The sequence below is a fragment of the Molothrus aeneus genome, chromosome 11 (genome assembly GCF_037042795.1).
Source record: "Molothrus aeneus isolate 106 chromosome 11, BPBGC_Maene_1.0, whole genome shotgun sequence".
Lineage (NCBI taxonomy): Eukaryota > Metazoa > Chordata > Aves > Passeriformes > Icteridae > Molothrus > Molothrus aeneus.
In genome coordinates, this window is record NC_089656.1 from 2,026,797 (window position 1) to 2,042,695 (window position 15,899).

At 46.3% G+C, this 15,899-nt stretch overlaps 1 protein-coding gene and 1 long non-coding RNA gene across 2 annotated transcripts; one reads left to right on the plus strand and one right to left on the minus strand.

Annotated features, from left to right (window-relative positions):
* The first annotated feature begins 1,783 nt into the window (after positions 1 to 1,783).
* LOC136561308 (fatty acyl-CoA hydrolase precursor, medium chain-like) lies at positions 1,784 to 10,913 on the plus strand. The gene is made up of 13 exons (XM_066557564.1): positions 1,784 to 1,859; positions 2,937 to 3,129; positions 3,794 to 3,938; positions 4,381 to 4,514; positions 4,850 to 5,003; positions 5,871 to 5,972; positions 6,816 to 6,920; positions 7,584 to 7,724; positions 7,809 to 7,895; positions 8,868 to 9,015; positions 9,201 to 9,332; positions 9,668 to 9,740; positions 10,170 to 10,913. Exons 1-13 carry the CDS (start codon positions 1,784 to 1,786, stop codon positions 10,342 to 10,344), a joined length of 1,665 nt encoding a protein of 554 aa, XP_066413661.1. The 3' UTR covers positions 10,345 to 10,913.
* Positions 6,109 to 10,239, minus strand: LOC136561309 (uncharacterized). Its single transcript, XR_010784317.1, has 3 exons — positions 10,079 to 10,239; positions 9,462 to 9,565; positions 6,109 to 7,207 (listed from the first exon to the last, which is right to left on the minus strand). It is a non-coding gene; the product is annotated as an uncharacterized lncRNA (long non-coding RNA).
* Positions 10,914 to 15,899: the final 4,986 nt, after the last annotated feature.

A 15,899-nucleotide genomic window follows, 5' to 3' on the forward strand; every position in this document is an offset into this window, starting at 1 on the left:
CATGTGGTAAAGCTCTCCAAACTTCAGAGGCTTTAGCTCTAAGTTTTATATTCTGGAGTTTCATTGAATCCTCAGCAGGGGCTGTGATATTTTATTGTAGCAGTGAGCCCCTGAGCAGGGAATAACGAGCATTGAGTCAGTGATTGCAGAAGGCTGATCAATCACTTTATTGTACTACACTATACTATGCTATACTATACTATATGAAAAACCCATCTTCCTTGACAGACAGTCACAACAAACACATGTGGATCCAATTGGTCAATGAATCCAAACACCACCACCAGTGTCCAATTAAGAAACCACTCTTTGGTAAACAATCTCTATAACACATGTTATAACACATGTGCACAACAAGAGGTGCAGCAAATGGAGATAAGAATTGTTTTCTCTGAGCTTTCTCACAGCTTCTCAAAGCTTCCCAGGAAAATCCTGGGAGAGAATTATGTCTCTCTCTGTTCACAAATATGTGATTACCCCAATATTTGTCCATTTTTTTCAGCTATTGAAATCAGGACAGGTAGCTGTTTATAACAGTACAAAGAGGCAAAGGTCATCATGAGGCAGGATTTTTTCATTGACCTTTGTGCATTATTCACTTATGAATTATGTCACATTAAGACTTATGCATTATTCACTGATTGAGGGCAAGCTGCAAAATCTCTTTAATTTAATGCCAAACAGGATTCAAGAATCATACTCACCAGGTATGTAGCACTGTCCTCAGATTCTACTAGTCTGTGTCACTGGAGTAAGAGTCTCCACATTTGCAAAGCATATATGCCATGCTTGCAGATCTACCAAAGTATCTCCAGACAAGGCTGTAGGGATCTAAAGTCCCATTTTTTGTTATCTTATCATACTGTAAGTAGGATCGGCAGAGTTCACAGAAACTGGTCTGCACACACACCATTTTCAGAATGGCTGCTTCTCTAGGCCTGTGGATGGGATGTGGGCTCAGAGTTGTTGCAGAGTAGGTACTTGAGAGAGAAGTAGTGAGCAGAACAAAGAAGAGAAAAGCTTGGAAATTAAAATAGTAATGAAGGTGGAAAATAAAAGGAAAGTAAATGGGAAAATATGGAGTCTAAGAAAATCAGCAAAGACCAGGTTATAGATAATAAATTCATCAAAAGGAGAGAGCAGCAGGTGGAGTACAGGATATTTGGCTTTGCAGCAAAGGACGGCTCGTGTAGCTTGTGTGTCACTAGTGAGGCATGAATGCCCACCAGTGTTGGAGCTGAGCCACAAGGAGGGATTCCTGCAGTTCCAATTTGCATGGAAAGAGTTTTCCCTTACCAGGAACCCAAACAGTACCAGGTAGGAAGAAGCAGTGAGAGAATGCACAGCAGCACCCAAGCAAGGACTATAGGTTTGGTCTTGGCTAGACTGTTTCCCCCACGGAGATCTCAGCACCCAAAGGCAGTGAATGCGAGCGAGCAGAGCCGAGGTGGCCTGCAGGTGTGTGCGGGGCAGGCTGAGCAAAGCCTCCCCCGGAGCCGCAGCCGGAGGTGCCGCAGCAGCAGGACAGCGCTCCCGGCAATGCCGGGCCGTTTCCAAAGCACTTGGAGCCCGCGGGGCCCGGGATTCTGGCAATGCCATGGCCAAGGAGCGCTGGGGAGGCAGCAGGAGCGCCGTGGGCAGGAGGGGTCCCGGGCCCAGCCCGGCAGTGCCGGCCTGGCTCGCAGCCCGAGCGCTCCCTCGCCTCAGCCGGGTTTGCCTTGCGTAAGGCGGCCCAGGCCGAGCCTATAAAGGCCCGGCCCGCGGGCTCGGTGCCAGTGGCACCATGGCAGCTGCGAGGGACACGGCGCTGCTGGCCTGGATCCTCTGCCTCGGCGGCACGGCGCTGCTGGTAAACACAGGTAAACACCGGGGATACTGCCCACGGCAGCTGCAGGAGACACGGCACCTGCAGCTGCTTCCCGGGGCCAGCCGAGACCAGGGCACAAACCCTGGCCAGGGATGGGCTCAAACCCTGGGCAGGGATGGGCACAAACCCTGGGCAGGGAGGGGCAAAAACCCTGGGCTGAGCTGGACAACACCTGGGCTAAGCTGGACACAAACCCTGGGCAGGGATGTGCACAAAACTGGGGCTCAGCTGGGCACAAACCCTGGCTGGAGCCAGGCAAAAACCTTGAGCAGGGATGGGCACAAACCCTGGGCAGGGATGGGCACAAACCCTGGGCAGGGATGGGCACAAACCCAGGGCTGGGATGGGCACAAAACCTGGGCTGAACTGAGCACAAACCCTGGACAGGGATGGGCAAAAACCCTGGGCTTATCTGGACACAAACTGAGCTGCAGTAGCAAAAAGTTCATTTCTGTTTTTAATCTGCTTTCAGTCATTTGTATTTCTTCCCTTCTTTGCAAATAGCAAAGTCAAATCCCTGTCCCAAAATCTTGCCTGCTGAGGCTGAGCAGCCACAGTACCACATCTGTATTTGATGTTAGAACTTTCACACAGATCTTAAAATGGGCTTTTATCTAACCACCCAGGGCTGAAAAAAAAAAATTAAGATCTCTATGCAACCACCAATGTGTGTGTGGTACAACAATACAAATTATATACCTGAAGGGGATGGACATACAGGCCAATCAAAATGAAGGCTGTAATAATGGCAGCTCTACTGATTTAATTAGGGTATAATGAAAGTACATCAGAATAAATTAAAATTAAACTAAAAAAATTAAAGATTAGAATTTAAATTCAATTAAACTAAAATTTAATTGAGTAAACACTAGTAATCAAATTAGTAAAATAAAAGAGTAAAATAATATAGCATATTAAGATAGTATAGTGTCAAAGCTGATGAGAGTTTGTTGAAGCTTTATGTATAAAAACTACTTCTTTAAGTGCACAAAAGTGTATATTTAAGCAGTAAATCTAGTAATTGCTTACAAACAGACCAGTGATGTGGTTCTGTGCTGCTGTCCCACAGAACAACCAGAAGCAGAGACCAAATACGGGAGAGTCCGAGGGTACCAATTCCAAGTGGACACAGCTGACAGGACTGTAAATGTCTTTTTGGGACTTCCTTTTGCTAAGCCTCCAGTTGGATCACTGAGGTTTTCTGAACCCCAGCCACCTGAGCCATGGGAAGGTGTCAGAGATGCCACTTCCTACCCACCAATGTAAGGCAATGACCAAACCACTGAACCTTTCATGATGTTAAACTCTGGGCACTTCCATGACACTGATGTGCTCACAGGGCCATCCATGAAGGCAAATTCCTTGGTGCCCCCTCGTTGCACCTGCAGCTGTCCCAGTGGATGCATTTCTAAAGACACTCTGGGAGCTGCTCTCTGTACCAGCAGCTGCTGTTTGACAGGCATCACAGATGAGCTGAGATGGAGCAGCACCTACAGACAATGCTCTGCCTCAGGAGCACTTGGCCATCCCTTACCAAGCACTGGAAACCTTGGCAGCATGGACAGAAAGGAGCTGAGGAAATGCTGGAACACAGCCTTAGGGGGAAACTGCCGAGTCAAGGGCTTAAAAGGGCACATAGGAAATGCACAGCAATTCCAATCTATCTTGTAAATGTCTCACTCACTCCTGTTGTCCTACTGGCCTTGTTTAGTGTCTCAAGGCTAATATCTGCCATTGCAATGCAAAAAGCTATTGGGGACTTCAAATAATTCATTTATATTTTCATATGTATTTCACATACCAATCTAAAAGTTTGCTGCAGATCAATTTCTGCTTGGCACTTTGTTGTGGAAGTACAAAAAAGCTTCTCTTCACTGCTTTCAGGATTTAGTGAATTCTCTTGCTGTAACTTTTGTATTTATTCAGGTGTCTACAGGACCAAGTACAAGGACAGTTTATTTCAAACATGGTTACCAACAGAAAAGAGAAAGTTGCTCTGCAAGTGTCTGAGGATTGCTTGTACCTAAATGTCTACACACCTGTTTCTACAGGAGAAAACGAGAAGCTGCCTGTAAGCAAAACCCTTAAAACATTTTGAGCAAAATTATCTGACAGGAAAGTTCAACCTCTGCCATGAGCAGACATGCAGGGGCACTTTTGTAGCGATGAACAACTTACATGCTTTATCCCAGCCAATATTAACTGAAATTAAAGAGACACAACACCCTATTTTACAAGTAAAATTGTATTGCCATTTGGCTAAGCAGTGCTTGATTTAATCCAAAGGATCTGTCCAAAGTCACAGGGCACTGACACAGTGTAAGCATTTAACAAAAGCAGTGCCATTTTGTAGCCCTGCAGACCTTAGATTTGAATGATTTCTACAATTTGTGAAATGTATTCTGAAAGAATCAGGAGAGAAATAGCACCAAATGTTGTTTCTTGGGCTATATTTAGTTTTTCTCACTGCGGGCTCTTACCTTGCTGGGTTGATCCTGTGTTTCTTGTTCCAGGTCCTAGTATGGATCCATGGAGGTGGATTAGTTTTTGGAGCAGCTTCATCATATGATGGCTCAGTACTTGCAGCATTTGACAATGTGGTGGTTGTAGCAATTCAGTACAGATTAGGTATTGCTGGATATTTTAGGTAAGTTGGTTGATCTCAGTTTTTCCTAAGTGTTTTCTAAAAGAATGTGTGCAAAGCCCTTGTAAAGAGAAGTGCAGAAGACTTGCTTAGGCAAAGAAACATTTCTGAACTGCACCTGCAGCACTGGGGACAATTTCCAGTCCCTAGGCAGCTTCCAGGTCTGTTCTTGTGGGGCTGCTGCTCCAATCTCAGGGATGCCCGAGCCATCCATTTGTCAGTCGTGGAGGCAAGTTCTGTGCAGAGAATGGCAGATGATTTCTCACACCACAGATTGTACTTTCCTCTGCCTCCTGGCTTGCATTGAGCACTTGAACAAATCTGTTCTCTCCCGGCAGCACTGGTGATGAGCATGCCCGAGGTAACTGGGGATATTTAGACCAAGTGGCGGCTCTTCGGTGGATTCAGGAAAATATCATGCATTTTGGAGGAGATCCAGGATCTGTCACTATCTTTGGAGAATCTGCAGGAGGAATCAGTGTTTCTGCTCTTGTAAGTTCACAGTAATATTGAATTGTAATTACTTAGGGGAAAAACCCCCTCCTTCCATTTTCAGTATCCGCATGGGAAGTCAGCGAGAGAAAAGGGCGGGGTTACAGTGACACATCACCTGGGTCTTTGATAACACAACAAGGCAAAACAACACAGACTTTGAATGACAAAAATGTGTCATTTTCATGCTCAAATGTTGTGGTTAAGGAAGAGAATGTTATTACTCATCTGTTGAATTAAATTGTGGTCGATTTGGGTTTTTTTCCCCAATGTAAAAAACTCTCAAGGTCTAATCTCATGAGAAAAGTCCTTTAGGAGGAGTTGTGGACTCTTGCCCAATTCTGTTTGCTTTGACAGCGCAAAGTGATTGAGGTGAATAGTTCTGGTAGCTGGTGCAGCCCTGCAGTTTGTGACGCTGAGATTGTGTAAAATCTTTACTCCAACACGGAGCACATTGGCTGTGACTCTCTCCTTCTCCAGGTGGCCGCTTTGGTACAGCTCACACAGCCCAGCCAGGCTTCCTTGTACCTGGCATACACATCCCTGCTTCCTCGGGCCAGAAGCTCTTTCCTGCCCTTCTGCAGCAGAGCCAGCCTGCCTTGGGCCCATCCCATCTGTACCTGCCCTGCAGGGCGGTGCTGGGAGGCCCTGGGAGCAAAGGGCAGGGGGAGGGAAAGGCCCTGAACTCCCCATCCCTGCCAGGGCTGCCAAAGCACTTTGCACAGCTGGGCTATGGCCAGAGGCTGCACAGGGACACTCTTAGCACATGGCCTTTCCAAATGCTCCCAATGGCCACTGCTGATACTGAAACCCAAAATCCCAGGGGAGAACACAGTGCTTGTCATGCTTGTCCTTGCTTTCTCACAGGTCTTATCTCCCCTGGCCAAGGGCTTGTTCCACAAGGCCATTTCAGAGAGTGGCACTGCAGCCCTGGGCTTGTTCACTGACCAGCCTAAGGAGGATGCACAGGTGGGTACTTGTGGGAATTTTAATTCCTTTTTCCAGATAGTTCTGCATATATTACACTGTTCAGTCCAAAATATTGAATCATGTGAATTCACATTTCTTGTGGATCAAAGCAGTCATTAAAGACAGTATTTCTGTGTGCAAATAGTACATGTTTAATGATGTGTTGCTTTTCAAACACCCAAATATCCCCAATGAGAGAAGAATGAAAAGTCCAGGAATATTGTAACATGTAGTATCTTCAAAAAACTGAACTTATACTGTTCAGTTTTATACTGTCTGATACTGAAACCAGTATCAGACTCTGAATACTCTTCTCTTCCCCTCTTGTTTGATGCCTGTAGTGTGCAAATAAACAAGACTTTATTCAGTTGTTTTTTTTACTTTGAGAACTACAGGCTTCCAGCCCTTTCTTTTCTCTTCAACTGCAAGGAACAATTTCCAGAACCTGGAAGCTGGGACATAAGAGAGACAGCTGTCTCTAATGACAGCTCTTGCTCCAGCCAAAAAGACATCACCAAGAGTGGTAGAATGTGCTCCCTGTTGCAGATGGTTTATTCTCTAACTCCTTTATGTCACCCAGCCTTCTCAGCCCAGCCTGTTATTTACCAGCATTGTCTCAGAATATTTCTGTATCAAAAAAACCTGCAGTCAGAGGTTTTCCCCTTCTTCCCAGCCCATGGTGTGAAGGATTGTGAGGGCTTCCAGTGCCCTCCCTCAGGAGCTGGGACAGCCAGGCTCCAGCACCCTTTGTGCAGGAGCTTTGGCTGCTCCTGCTGCACTCAGTGTCTCACAGAGCCAGACAGAGGAAATGTGTCCAAGACTGTTTGTTCTCACTGCTTGCAGAAAATTGCTGCTGTCTCTGGCTGTGAAAAATCCAGTTCAGCTGCAATGGTTGAATGCTTGAGAGGAAAAACAGAAGAAGAACTACTACAGATAACACAAAAAATGGTAGGTGAAATGATTCTTCTTGCATTTAAATGACATCTCAGATCTTTTCATCCCAGAGAATACTCTTTGTGGGCTGTAATATTAGCAGAACCTGAAGTGGTTGTAAAATCTGACGTTCTTGACTTTTTCAGGACGTGACAGCACTGCAGATCTGCAGTGAATTCTTGCCTGAAAAGTGTAAACAGGTTCCTGCCCTTCATTCTGCATGCACTTGGAGCTGCCTGTGGTTTGCTGTCGTGCTCTACCAGGGCAAGGAACAGAAAATGGCACAGATGATTCTGGAGAACCTGAAAATCAAACCATATATTATGTCCAACTTAAAAGTTCTTATAACATTGCTTATGTGCCTTTGAAACTTCAATACAGAAGTGGTTTTTTCCCTGCTGTTCCACACATCTATGGCCATATTGCACTAAGAAAATATGTAAATTGAATATAATGACTTCTGCTTCACAAACATTAGAAATATAATGTTAATCTTCACAGAACCTCCTTCCTAGTGCAAAAAATCAGTCAGAGATTTTTCAGTTAGCATGGATATCATTACTTTTTGTATTTTCATTTGGCTTCACTTTGCAACAGCAGTTAAAATCTGAACTACTTTCAGAATCAAAATGAATGCACTAATGAAGCTTTCTTTTCCCTTTTTCCCTTTTTGTTCAGGATGTCTTTTTCAGCAGTGGATGTGTAGATGGTGATTTTTTTCCAAAGAGTCCCAGGGAATTACTCTCAGAAAAATCAATCAATGCTGTCCCATACATCATAGGAGTAAATAACTGTGAATTTGGATATGGACTTCCTATGGTAAGAGAATTATAAAGTTGATATATAAATATCATTTTGTAAATAGAGGCTGCTTTAATAAGTATGATTCTCTGTATCACACAGATGATGAAATTTCCTCCTTTTGTGGATGGTCTGGATAAAGATGTTGCACGTCAGATTTTACAGAGCAACTTAGCACTAATCTTTAAGGTAAGAGACCAGTTTCAGAATAACTCAGTGCTGCTGCTTGGCTGGTCAGGCTGGTTTCACCCCTGGAGGGACACATTTCACAGGGAAATGCCATTGTGCTGGACAGCTCCCTGAACTGGGGCAGAAACAGGCACCCATGTGCTGCATTCCTGTTACCTCCAGTGACTGCAAATACTCTCTCCATTTCCAGCCTAAATGTCCATCTTCCTCAAAAGGAGTTCTGTGGGAATCCAGGAGTGATGCAGGTACATAAACAAGGTCTCTTGGATATTGTAGATCCTCCCAGGTTATGCAAGACGTGCAGAGTAGCAGCAGGTCTGGCAGGACACCTATGGGACACAACCTCCTAAAGCAGTAGCTGGGCACTGGAAAGGAAAGCCTGAGAGGTTTGGGGTGCTCTGACACCTTCCTTCAGGTTTCTCGAGGTTTTGCTTCCCTGTAATTTACAAATCTCTTGGCTTTGTGGTGCCTTTGTGCTCTCCTGAAGCTAATCCATAGAAAAGTACAGATTATGAGGTAAGAATTAAGGACTCTAGAAGCAGGGCCAGTACTTGCAAGGATCATTCAATGACACAAACATCCACCATGAACTTGGAAATGCAGAGCCCAAGCTTGTACTGAACGGGAAAAATTATGGTTATCTACCACAATCAATGGATTTTATGAAATCCAGCAGGATCTCTGTGCTGTTGTGAAGGTGTTTCCACAGAAGAGAGAAGAGTCAGCATCACTGCTGCTTATCTAAAGGTGCTTGACCCTTTGATCTTGCATCCCTCTTTTCCCCAAGATCACCTGTATCCACAGCTGTGGAACTTCACTCTGAGCTCTGAGCCACACTCTGACACAGCTGGGGATTTTCTCTGAAAGCTGTTGTTGAGGATTAGCCAGGGATGTGCAGAGGCCACACTCACCCACTGCTGCTGCTCCTTGTAACATTCATCATCATTATAATACTTTTCATTGCTGTTTCAGGGCCTTACATCTGAAGTTGTTGACAGAGTGTACAAGGAGTACATGGGGGATGCAGAAAGCCCTGCTCAGGTCCGAGATGGCCTCCTGGATGCAATGGGAGATGTCTACTTTGTCATCTCATCTGTGGAAGTGGCCAGATACCACAGAGGTACCCAGCAGCTTCAGAACAGCTGTACAATTCTGTCGGGGGCTGGTGTGGACAGTGTGCAGCACTTTTCACCATCCAGAGCACTGACAGTGCTTTTATTTAACCAAAACAGTTTTTCATGAAAGTTTATCATCTCTGGAGCAGTATTTTCAGCTCTCAAACCAGCACTTTTCTGTATCCTCTAGATGCTGGCAACCCAGTCTACTTTTATGAATTCCAACATCGGCCGAGTTCCGCGGAAGGTTTGGTACCAGAGTTTGTAAAAGCAGATCATGGAGCTGAGATTGCCTTTGTCTTTGGAAAGCCATTCTTAGCTGGTAATGTACCCATATGCACTCCATCTTCCTTTTAGACCCTCATTATTTCTCATTTCAATTACTGCAGGGCTTTAGAATAGAATTTCTCTCTTATAAGCATTATAAACATTATACTTATTATAAGCATACCTTATATATCATAAGCATCATTATGAGCATAAGCATCTTCTGTCTTCAGGAGCAGATACTTTTCATTACATCATTCATCTGCAGGTCTCTCCTACAAAAACCTCCTAGAAAAACAGAGGAGAGTAACCAGGAGAAGTGTTGCAATTGATACAGCTGATACTCATTAGTTACTTTCTAATGTGGCCCTCCCCTCTCTCCCTTTGCAGGAGGGGCTACAGAAGAAGAAAATGAACTTAGCAGAACTGTTATGAGATACTGGACCAACTTTGCTAAAAATGGGTGAGAATCACAGTGCTAATTACAGCTCAAGTTCAGTCTGTGCTGCCCAGAAGGTACTTACCTGCCTGAAGCAGTACTTACATGCTTCTTCCTAGAAATTTGACAGAATTTAAGAGAAATATTGAAGCAATATCTCTTCTTAATGGTCTCTTAAAATAAAAAAAAAAAAACAGCAGAAATGAGGAAGAAAAAAATCTAAGAGAAGTTACTCCATCTGCAATGGAGTTTTAGATCTAAAATGAATGGCAACTTTTACACTTTTGCTGTTCCACTGATGAGCATTTTCATAAAATACTGTCCATTTATTCAGGTACCAGAATCACATCAGCTGGGCTCACCTGTTGGTTTTCTGAACTGCTCTGAACCTGAGCAGTCAGACAGCAATGGATTGGCAAATGGAGAGCTAACTTGTCCTTCTGTTGTTTCCAGAAATCCCAACGGAGAGGGCTTGGTCCATTGGCCACAGTATGACCTGGAGGAAAAATACCTGGAAATAGACCTGGAGCAAAAGGCAGCAGAGAAACTGAAAGAACACAGAGTGCAGTTTTGGGCACAGCTCATGAAACAAAGTCAGACTGGAAGGAGAAAACACACAGATTTATAAGAACTGTGGAGGGCACAGTTTGCTTTTAAAGCCCAAAGGAAAGTCAAACAAAATGAGTTTGTCAGCATACAGAGTAATAATCACCTCCTAACTCACTGTTGTGTAATCTGCTATCCTAATCACAGTGAAGGGAGAGAAACAAGGGGCATTCAGAATGTTTGTCAGACTGAAAATCACTATTTAATGAAGCAAGCAGAAAAACAAAACCCCAATCTGTCCAGGTCCAGACAGACCATGGTACCTACTCAGGGCATATCACAACTGAATACTGAGGTGGGAATGGGCAAATGAACTGAAATTTGTAAGAAATTATATATATAGACTATACCATAAGTGTCAGAATATTTTATATGCTTATTCCCTTCTCCTTGTAGAAAGGCATGGCCAGTTGTCCTTCCTAGGGACTCTTTCTTCTTTCTTTAACTGGAAATAGCTTGTAGGCAGCAGAGCATCCATCAAACTACGCCTGGGAGGTGGGCTTGACATCTCACAAAAGAGGACAGAAAATCTCTACCTGTTTTATTGCTTTGTGAATTGTTCTAAATAAATGCTGCTTTGATTTTTTGGAACTTCCTTTTCTTTCACTTAACTGATGGAGGCTCATTCCGAGAGGTCGAGGCACACGCGAGGAGCCAGAAATGTGCCCAGGTTCTTTCTTCCACACAAATGGTTTCAGGTATGAATCTTTTCAGGTGTCTGTGCAGGACCTGAGGCTTAAGGCTCTTCCACAGACTCTTCTGGGGTGTGACTGTGTGTCCTTCATTCCTTCCTGGCAATTGCCCAGTCCAGGGGCTGCAGGAGGACGCACTGCTGGCAGGACAGACGCCCACAGAGGCAGGGGGGGAGCAAAGGCTGGTGGTGCTCCCTGCGCTTTGCTGGCTCAGCAGCACCAGAGAGAAGATCTGCTGACGCGCAGAGTGTGCACCCCCAGCCTCCCCCAGCTGGGGAAGGGCTCAGGGCACACCGGGAGGCAAGTGGCTTTTTGCCAAGTTACATGGCAAGCAGGATACAGAGGAACAATGTGGGAATCCAGGAAGCCAGGAGAGCTCTCCTCATGGCCATTAACAAACAAACAGCCCTACTCCAACTACCCCTTGCACTGCTGCCCAGCTCCCACATCCCACAGCACCCAGGGGGCTCTCACAGGGACAGCCCAAGCTCCTGCTGCAGGTATTGACCCTTGTAGGTGTCCTCTTCTTCCTGCTCACCCCTGGGTTCACTTGCTTTTGCACACCTGTGGATCTCAAGCAGTGCCATCTGCACTATCTGGCCACCCCCTTTTCTGCATTTTCCATAACTTGTGAAAAACTCCAGCTGTGGCAATTAGGAACAGCTAATTGCAGCAACCATGCTGCCACTTCTGTCACACATTTCTTACCCCTTCCCTTGTTCTGCTCTGACACGGCCTTTATGTCCATTAGTGGTGTGTTTGTTGAATCAATGTGCCAGTCCCTGTACATTCACAAAAATCATTATCCTGACAAGACAGAAGGAATCCTGTGTCTTTGGGAATGCAGAACCATCAGTATAACTCCTGGGTAGAAAGGAGGCACACATTGGGCACACATGAGAACAAAGTCGTTTCTGACTGTGTGAGAGGAAGGGTTCTGTCCATCTGTGGATTTTAAAGCCCAAATATAAAGACTGGTACACACTTTTAAAGAGAAAGGAATGACACCACGGCCACAGTGAATAGGCCACATTTAAACAGCAGATCCTTACCTTACGTCCCAAACCTCATTTTATTTCATAGCTTCAGTATTCATGGTCACTTGGTTCAGATTCCCAGCTGCAGCTATCGTTGAAGAAATTCTCAGCAGTATATTTACTGATACTATTCACCAAGAACGGCATGCTGCCGAGCATGCCGCCCTCTTTGTGGGGCCAGACCACGCAGCAGCCGCTCCGGCACTGCCCCACACTGCCATGTTAGCACCCCCTGTGACCCCACGCACACCAGGACCGCCTCCTCTTGAGGCCAGGTGGCCTGGCCCCAAAGATAATTCCCAGCTCCATGGAGCACGGCCGTGCCTCCGTTGGGGGAATGTACCTACAGCCCCAATCCAGCCTACATCGGGGGGCAGGGCCTGTCCCCAAGCCAGCATCACTCCTGGCGTGGCCTTGCCCCTGGCCCTGCCTCCATGGGCAGATGTGGCAATTACATCACCAGGAGCTCCTGCAGTTGCCGTACCAAGAAGTGGGGCCACTCTTCCCTCAGAACCACCCCTGCCAGAGTTAAAGCCTTCCAGAGACACAAGGGATCATCGTCTCCCTGCAGAACACCATGAGAGCACTGCTGTTGTGTTGTGTTATTTTGTTTATTCCCGATTTTCCCCTGTTTGTGGTTTCACACTAAGATACCTTCCTTTCCCCAATGTCAATCCTATCCCCGCTCTGCCCATTTCACTGGAGACTTCCTTGTCAGTCCTCAAATCCCCTCCCCAGTGCCTCGTCTGTCACTTGGTTCTCTGCCCTCATCTCTAGAAACTTCCATGAAGAGTGTTGGATGATTGGTCAAGGTTCAGGGATCCCTCCCACTAAGTTTCCTGAAAGGTTGTTCTAGTTGTCAATTGTCTCCCAGTTCAGTCCCCCTTGATCCCCTATTGATGGGTAGTTAAACCCCCTCCTTTGGTACCACCCCTGAATAAAAGATACTGCTCTGACTGTCTCGGGGCTTTTCAGAGTGGTAACCCCTGAGGCTGGGAGCTCTTCATGGCTCCTAATAAAGCTTTGGACTAATTACCCTCCGAATTCCTACTCCCTTCCTTCACCTGTGCTCTCCCAAGGAAAGGGCCGCACCCTTAGCTGCCCCTGTGCATCCCGAGCACGGAGGAGTGTCCCGTCCCCTGCAGTCTGCAGCGTGGCAGCAGGCAGGGCAGCACTGCGTGGCTGCTTGGTACACACTGTGACACACCACAGATGCTTTGCTGCCAACAGCCCTCCCCGATCCTGCCACTGCCACAGCCTCTCTGAGCCTTTCTACATTTCCAAACACCAATTGTAAGTTTCCAGAGCGTGGGAAGAGCCCTTGCAGGGGTTCCCACCAAGCAAAGGGTGGAGGGAAAATCATGCAGGAGTGTTATACCGTGGGGACTGTAGCAAACAAACCTGCCTTTGCCAAAAAAATGGTGCTGACCACATGGCACCCCATCACTCAGTGGCTAAGAGCAGGACACCCTCTCACCAAGCCCAGCGGGAAACCAGCAGCTCCTGAGCGTGGGCACTGAAGAGGCAAACTAAAAAATTTACCAGCACCAGCCGAAGCAACACCAACATACCAGCTACCCCACATAGCTCAGCAGAGCCCCAGAGCCACCCTGCCTTCCCCTGCTTCAACTCTACCAAGGTTCTCACACTCTGCAGGACACACATCCTGCAGCCAGTGAGGACATGCTGATGGCAATGGCTGGTTCAGCTCCTGTGTTCCAGCCCTTCTACATTAATGTTGTGGAGGAGGAAGATTACATGGGTTTCCTTGATACGGATCATGCAGATAAGCTACTGAAGGAGTATCAGCAGAGAGAGTGTCTTGATTTGGAACAGATGATGTCAGAAAGGTGAGAACAGGTCTGCAGGTCATGGTGAAACTGAAGGAATTGTGTGCTTTGCTGTACGCTGGCTGAGAATCTCAATGGCACTCTCACTAAACCTGAATGGTGACAATTGTCTGGAAGCTCCTTTAGGAACCATTGGGGCGCTGTGCAGTGCACCCAGTGCTGCCAAAGCTGGAGTTACTCCAAGGTGCTTTTAGCTCAGCTGTTTCTGAGTGACTGAGCCGTGTTCATGGGCTCCAGGAGGTGCAGTGGATGGTTAATCTCTGATGCAAGATCTGTGCCAAATGGCAGGACTTTAGATCATGACATTCCACACTTTCCCCTTTACAGGCCTAAAGCTTTTCTTCCATTTCAGTGGCATTTTTAGGAGTTTAATTTTTGTAGGGATTTTGGCTAGAGAGCTGGCTGATGGAAAGACACCTGAAGGTTTAGTAAAGGTTGCCTGAAAAACAGTTGTTGAGCGTGGTTACTGAAAATATCTCTTAGTGAAATATTTAACTAAGGGGTTACAGTGAGGACTTCTGGCCTCTTGTGCCTGGATTGGGGACAGCATTGGAGTTGTTTGTAGCTAAAGCTGCTGTCAACTGCAGAATCTGCATAGAAGACTTTTCAGCAGTGGGGGTCCTGTTGATTTTTTTTGACATTTATAAAATTGCGGAATTTTAATTATGCTGGATTCAAAATTGAAAATAATATCATCACATTTAAGAACCACAAAAATGTTTGAGAAATTATTAGAGGAAGGGGGTTTTGTTGAATACAGCAGATATCTGGTGGATTTGATTCCCATGTGATAGTTGAAAACACTGTTAGTAAATTGTAGGTCACCAGAAACCAAAGAACTAGAAGCAAAATATTCACTTGCAACCTCTAACAGGAATTTTCTCTGAACAGGTATATCTTTTTCAGTGTATTTAGGATAATTTACCGTGAGTTTACAGTCCTCATTGTTTTCTCAGCAGCTGACACTCACGGCATTGCCCATCTGGCAGTGCACAGTGAGCACTGGCCGTGCCCTCAGCCTCAGGAGCTGCACCCAGCACAGCCTGGCAGGGCAGGCAGGGCACTGGGGCAGAGCTCAGGAGCCACCACAAACCCAGCACAGGCTGCAGACACAGCCAGCACTGCTTGGGGTCACCTGCAGTGCCTGCCACCAGTTTGCCCTGGGAGCAGCCAGGTTAAAGCTGGCTGGGGTTTATCTCCAGGCACTGTAAATCACACCTGTGCAAATACACAGGGGAAGATTTGGAGTAAAGTGCACAAGGAGCATTTGGAGTAAAGTGCACAAGCACAGCCACAGCACTCAGCACTAACAGGAGCAAAAGAGATGTGCTAAACTAATTTGAAGACTGTGGCTCTTGTAAGCCACTGAGCTGTAAAAAGAGGTGTGAGCAGGACTGGATCTGGAGAAATGGAGCCCCTCTCCTGTGGAGACAGGCTGAGAGAGCTGGGATGTTCAGCCTGGACAGGAGAAGGCTCTGGGCACACCTCAGAGCCCCTTGCAGGAGCCCCAGGCAGCCTCCAAGGAAAATGGAGAGGGGCATTTGCCAAGGGCATGCAGCAACAGGACAAGGGGGATGGCTTCAAACCAACTAAGGTAGGTTTAAATCAGATGCACAGAAGAAATTCCCCCCTCTGAGGGTGCTGAGGCTCTGGCACCCAGAGCTGCCCAGAGCAGCTGTGGCTGCCCCACCCCCAGCAGTGCCCAAGGTCAGCTTGGACAGGAAGGTGTCCCTGCCCATGGCACAGGTGGCATGAGTACAGCTTGGAGGTTTCTTCCAACCCAAACCATTCTGTCATCAGATCAGCTTTTGAAACGCATTAGATTCTTTGAAATGCTCGTTCTGACAACTGAGAATTCACATGATCGGAAATTGCAAAACTGCAAAACTTTCTGGGGCAAGAGCTACTGAGTCAGAAAAAAAAGAAGAAAAAGGCAGAGCCTAATACCTGCATAAAACCAACACAACCTCTTAGTTAATGTGAGCAGAAAATCTCTAC

What these genes read in the sequence shown, in the direction of transcription:
- LOC136561308 (XM_066557564.1), top strand. Translation starts at nt 1,784, where the DNA reads ATGGCAGCTGCGAGGGACACGGCGCTGCTGGCCTGGATCCTCTGCCTC. An exon ending in GAGAAAACGAGAAGCTGCCT is followed by an intron (nt 3,939 to 4,380) that starts GTAAGCAAAACC and finishes TTCTTGTTCCAG; the next exon opens with GTCCTAGTATGGATCCATGG. An exon ending in TACAGATAACACAAAAAATG is followed by an intron (nt 6,921 to 7,583) that starts GTAGGTGAAATG and finishes CTTTTTGTTCAG; the next exon opens with GATGTCTTTTTCAGCAGTGG.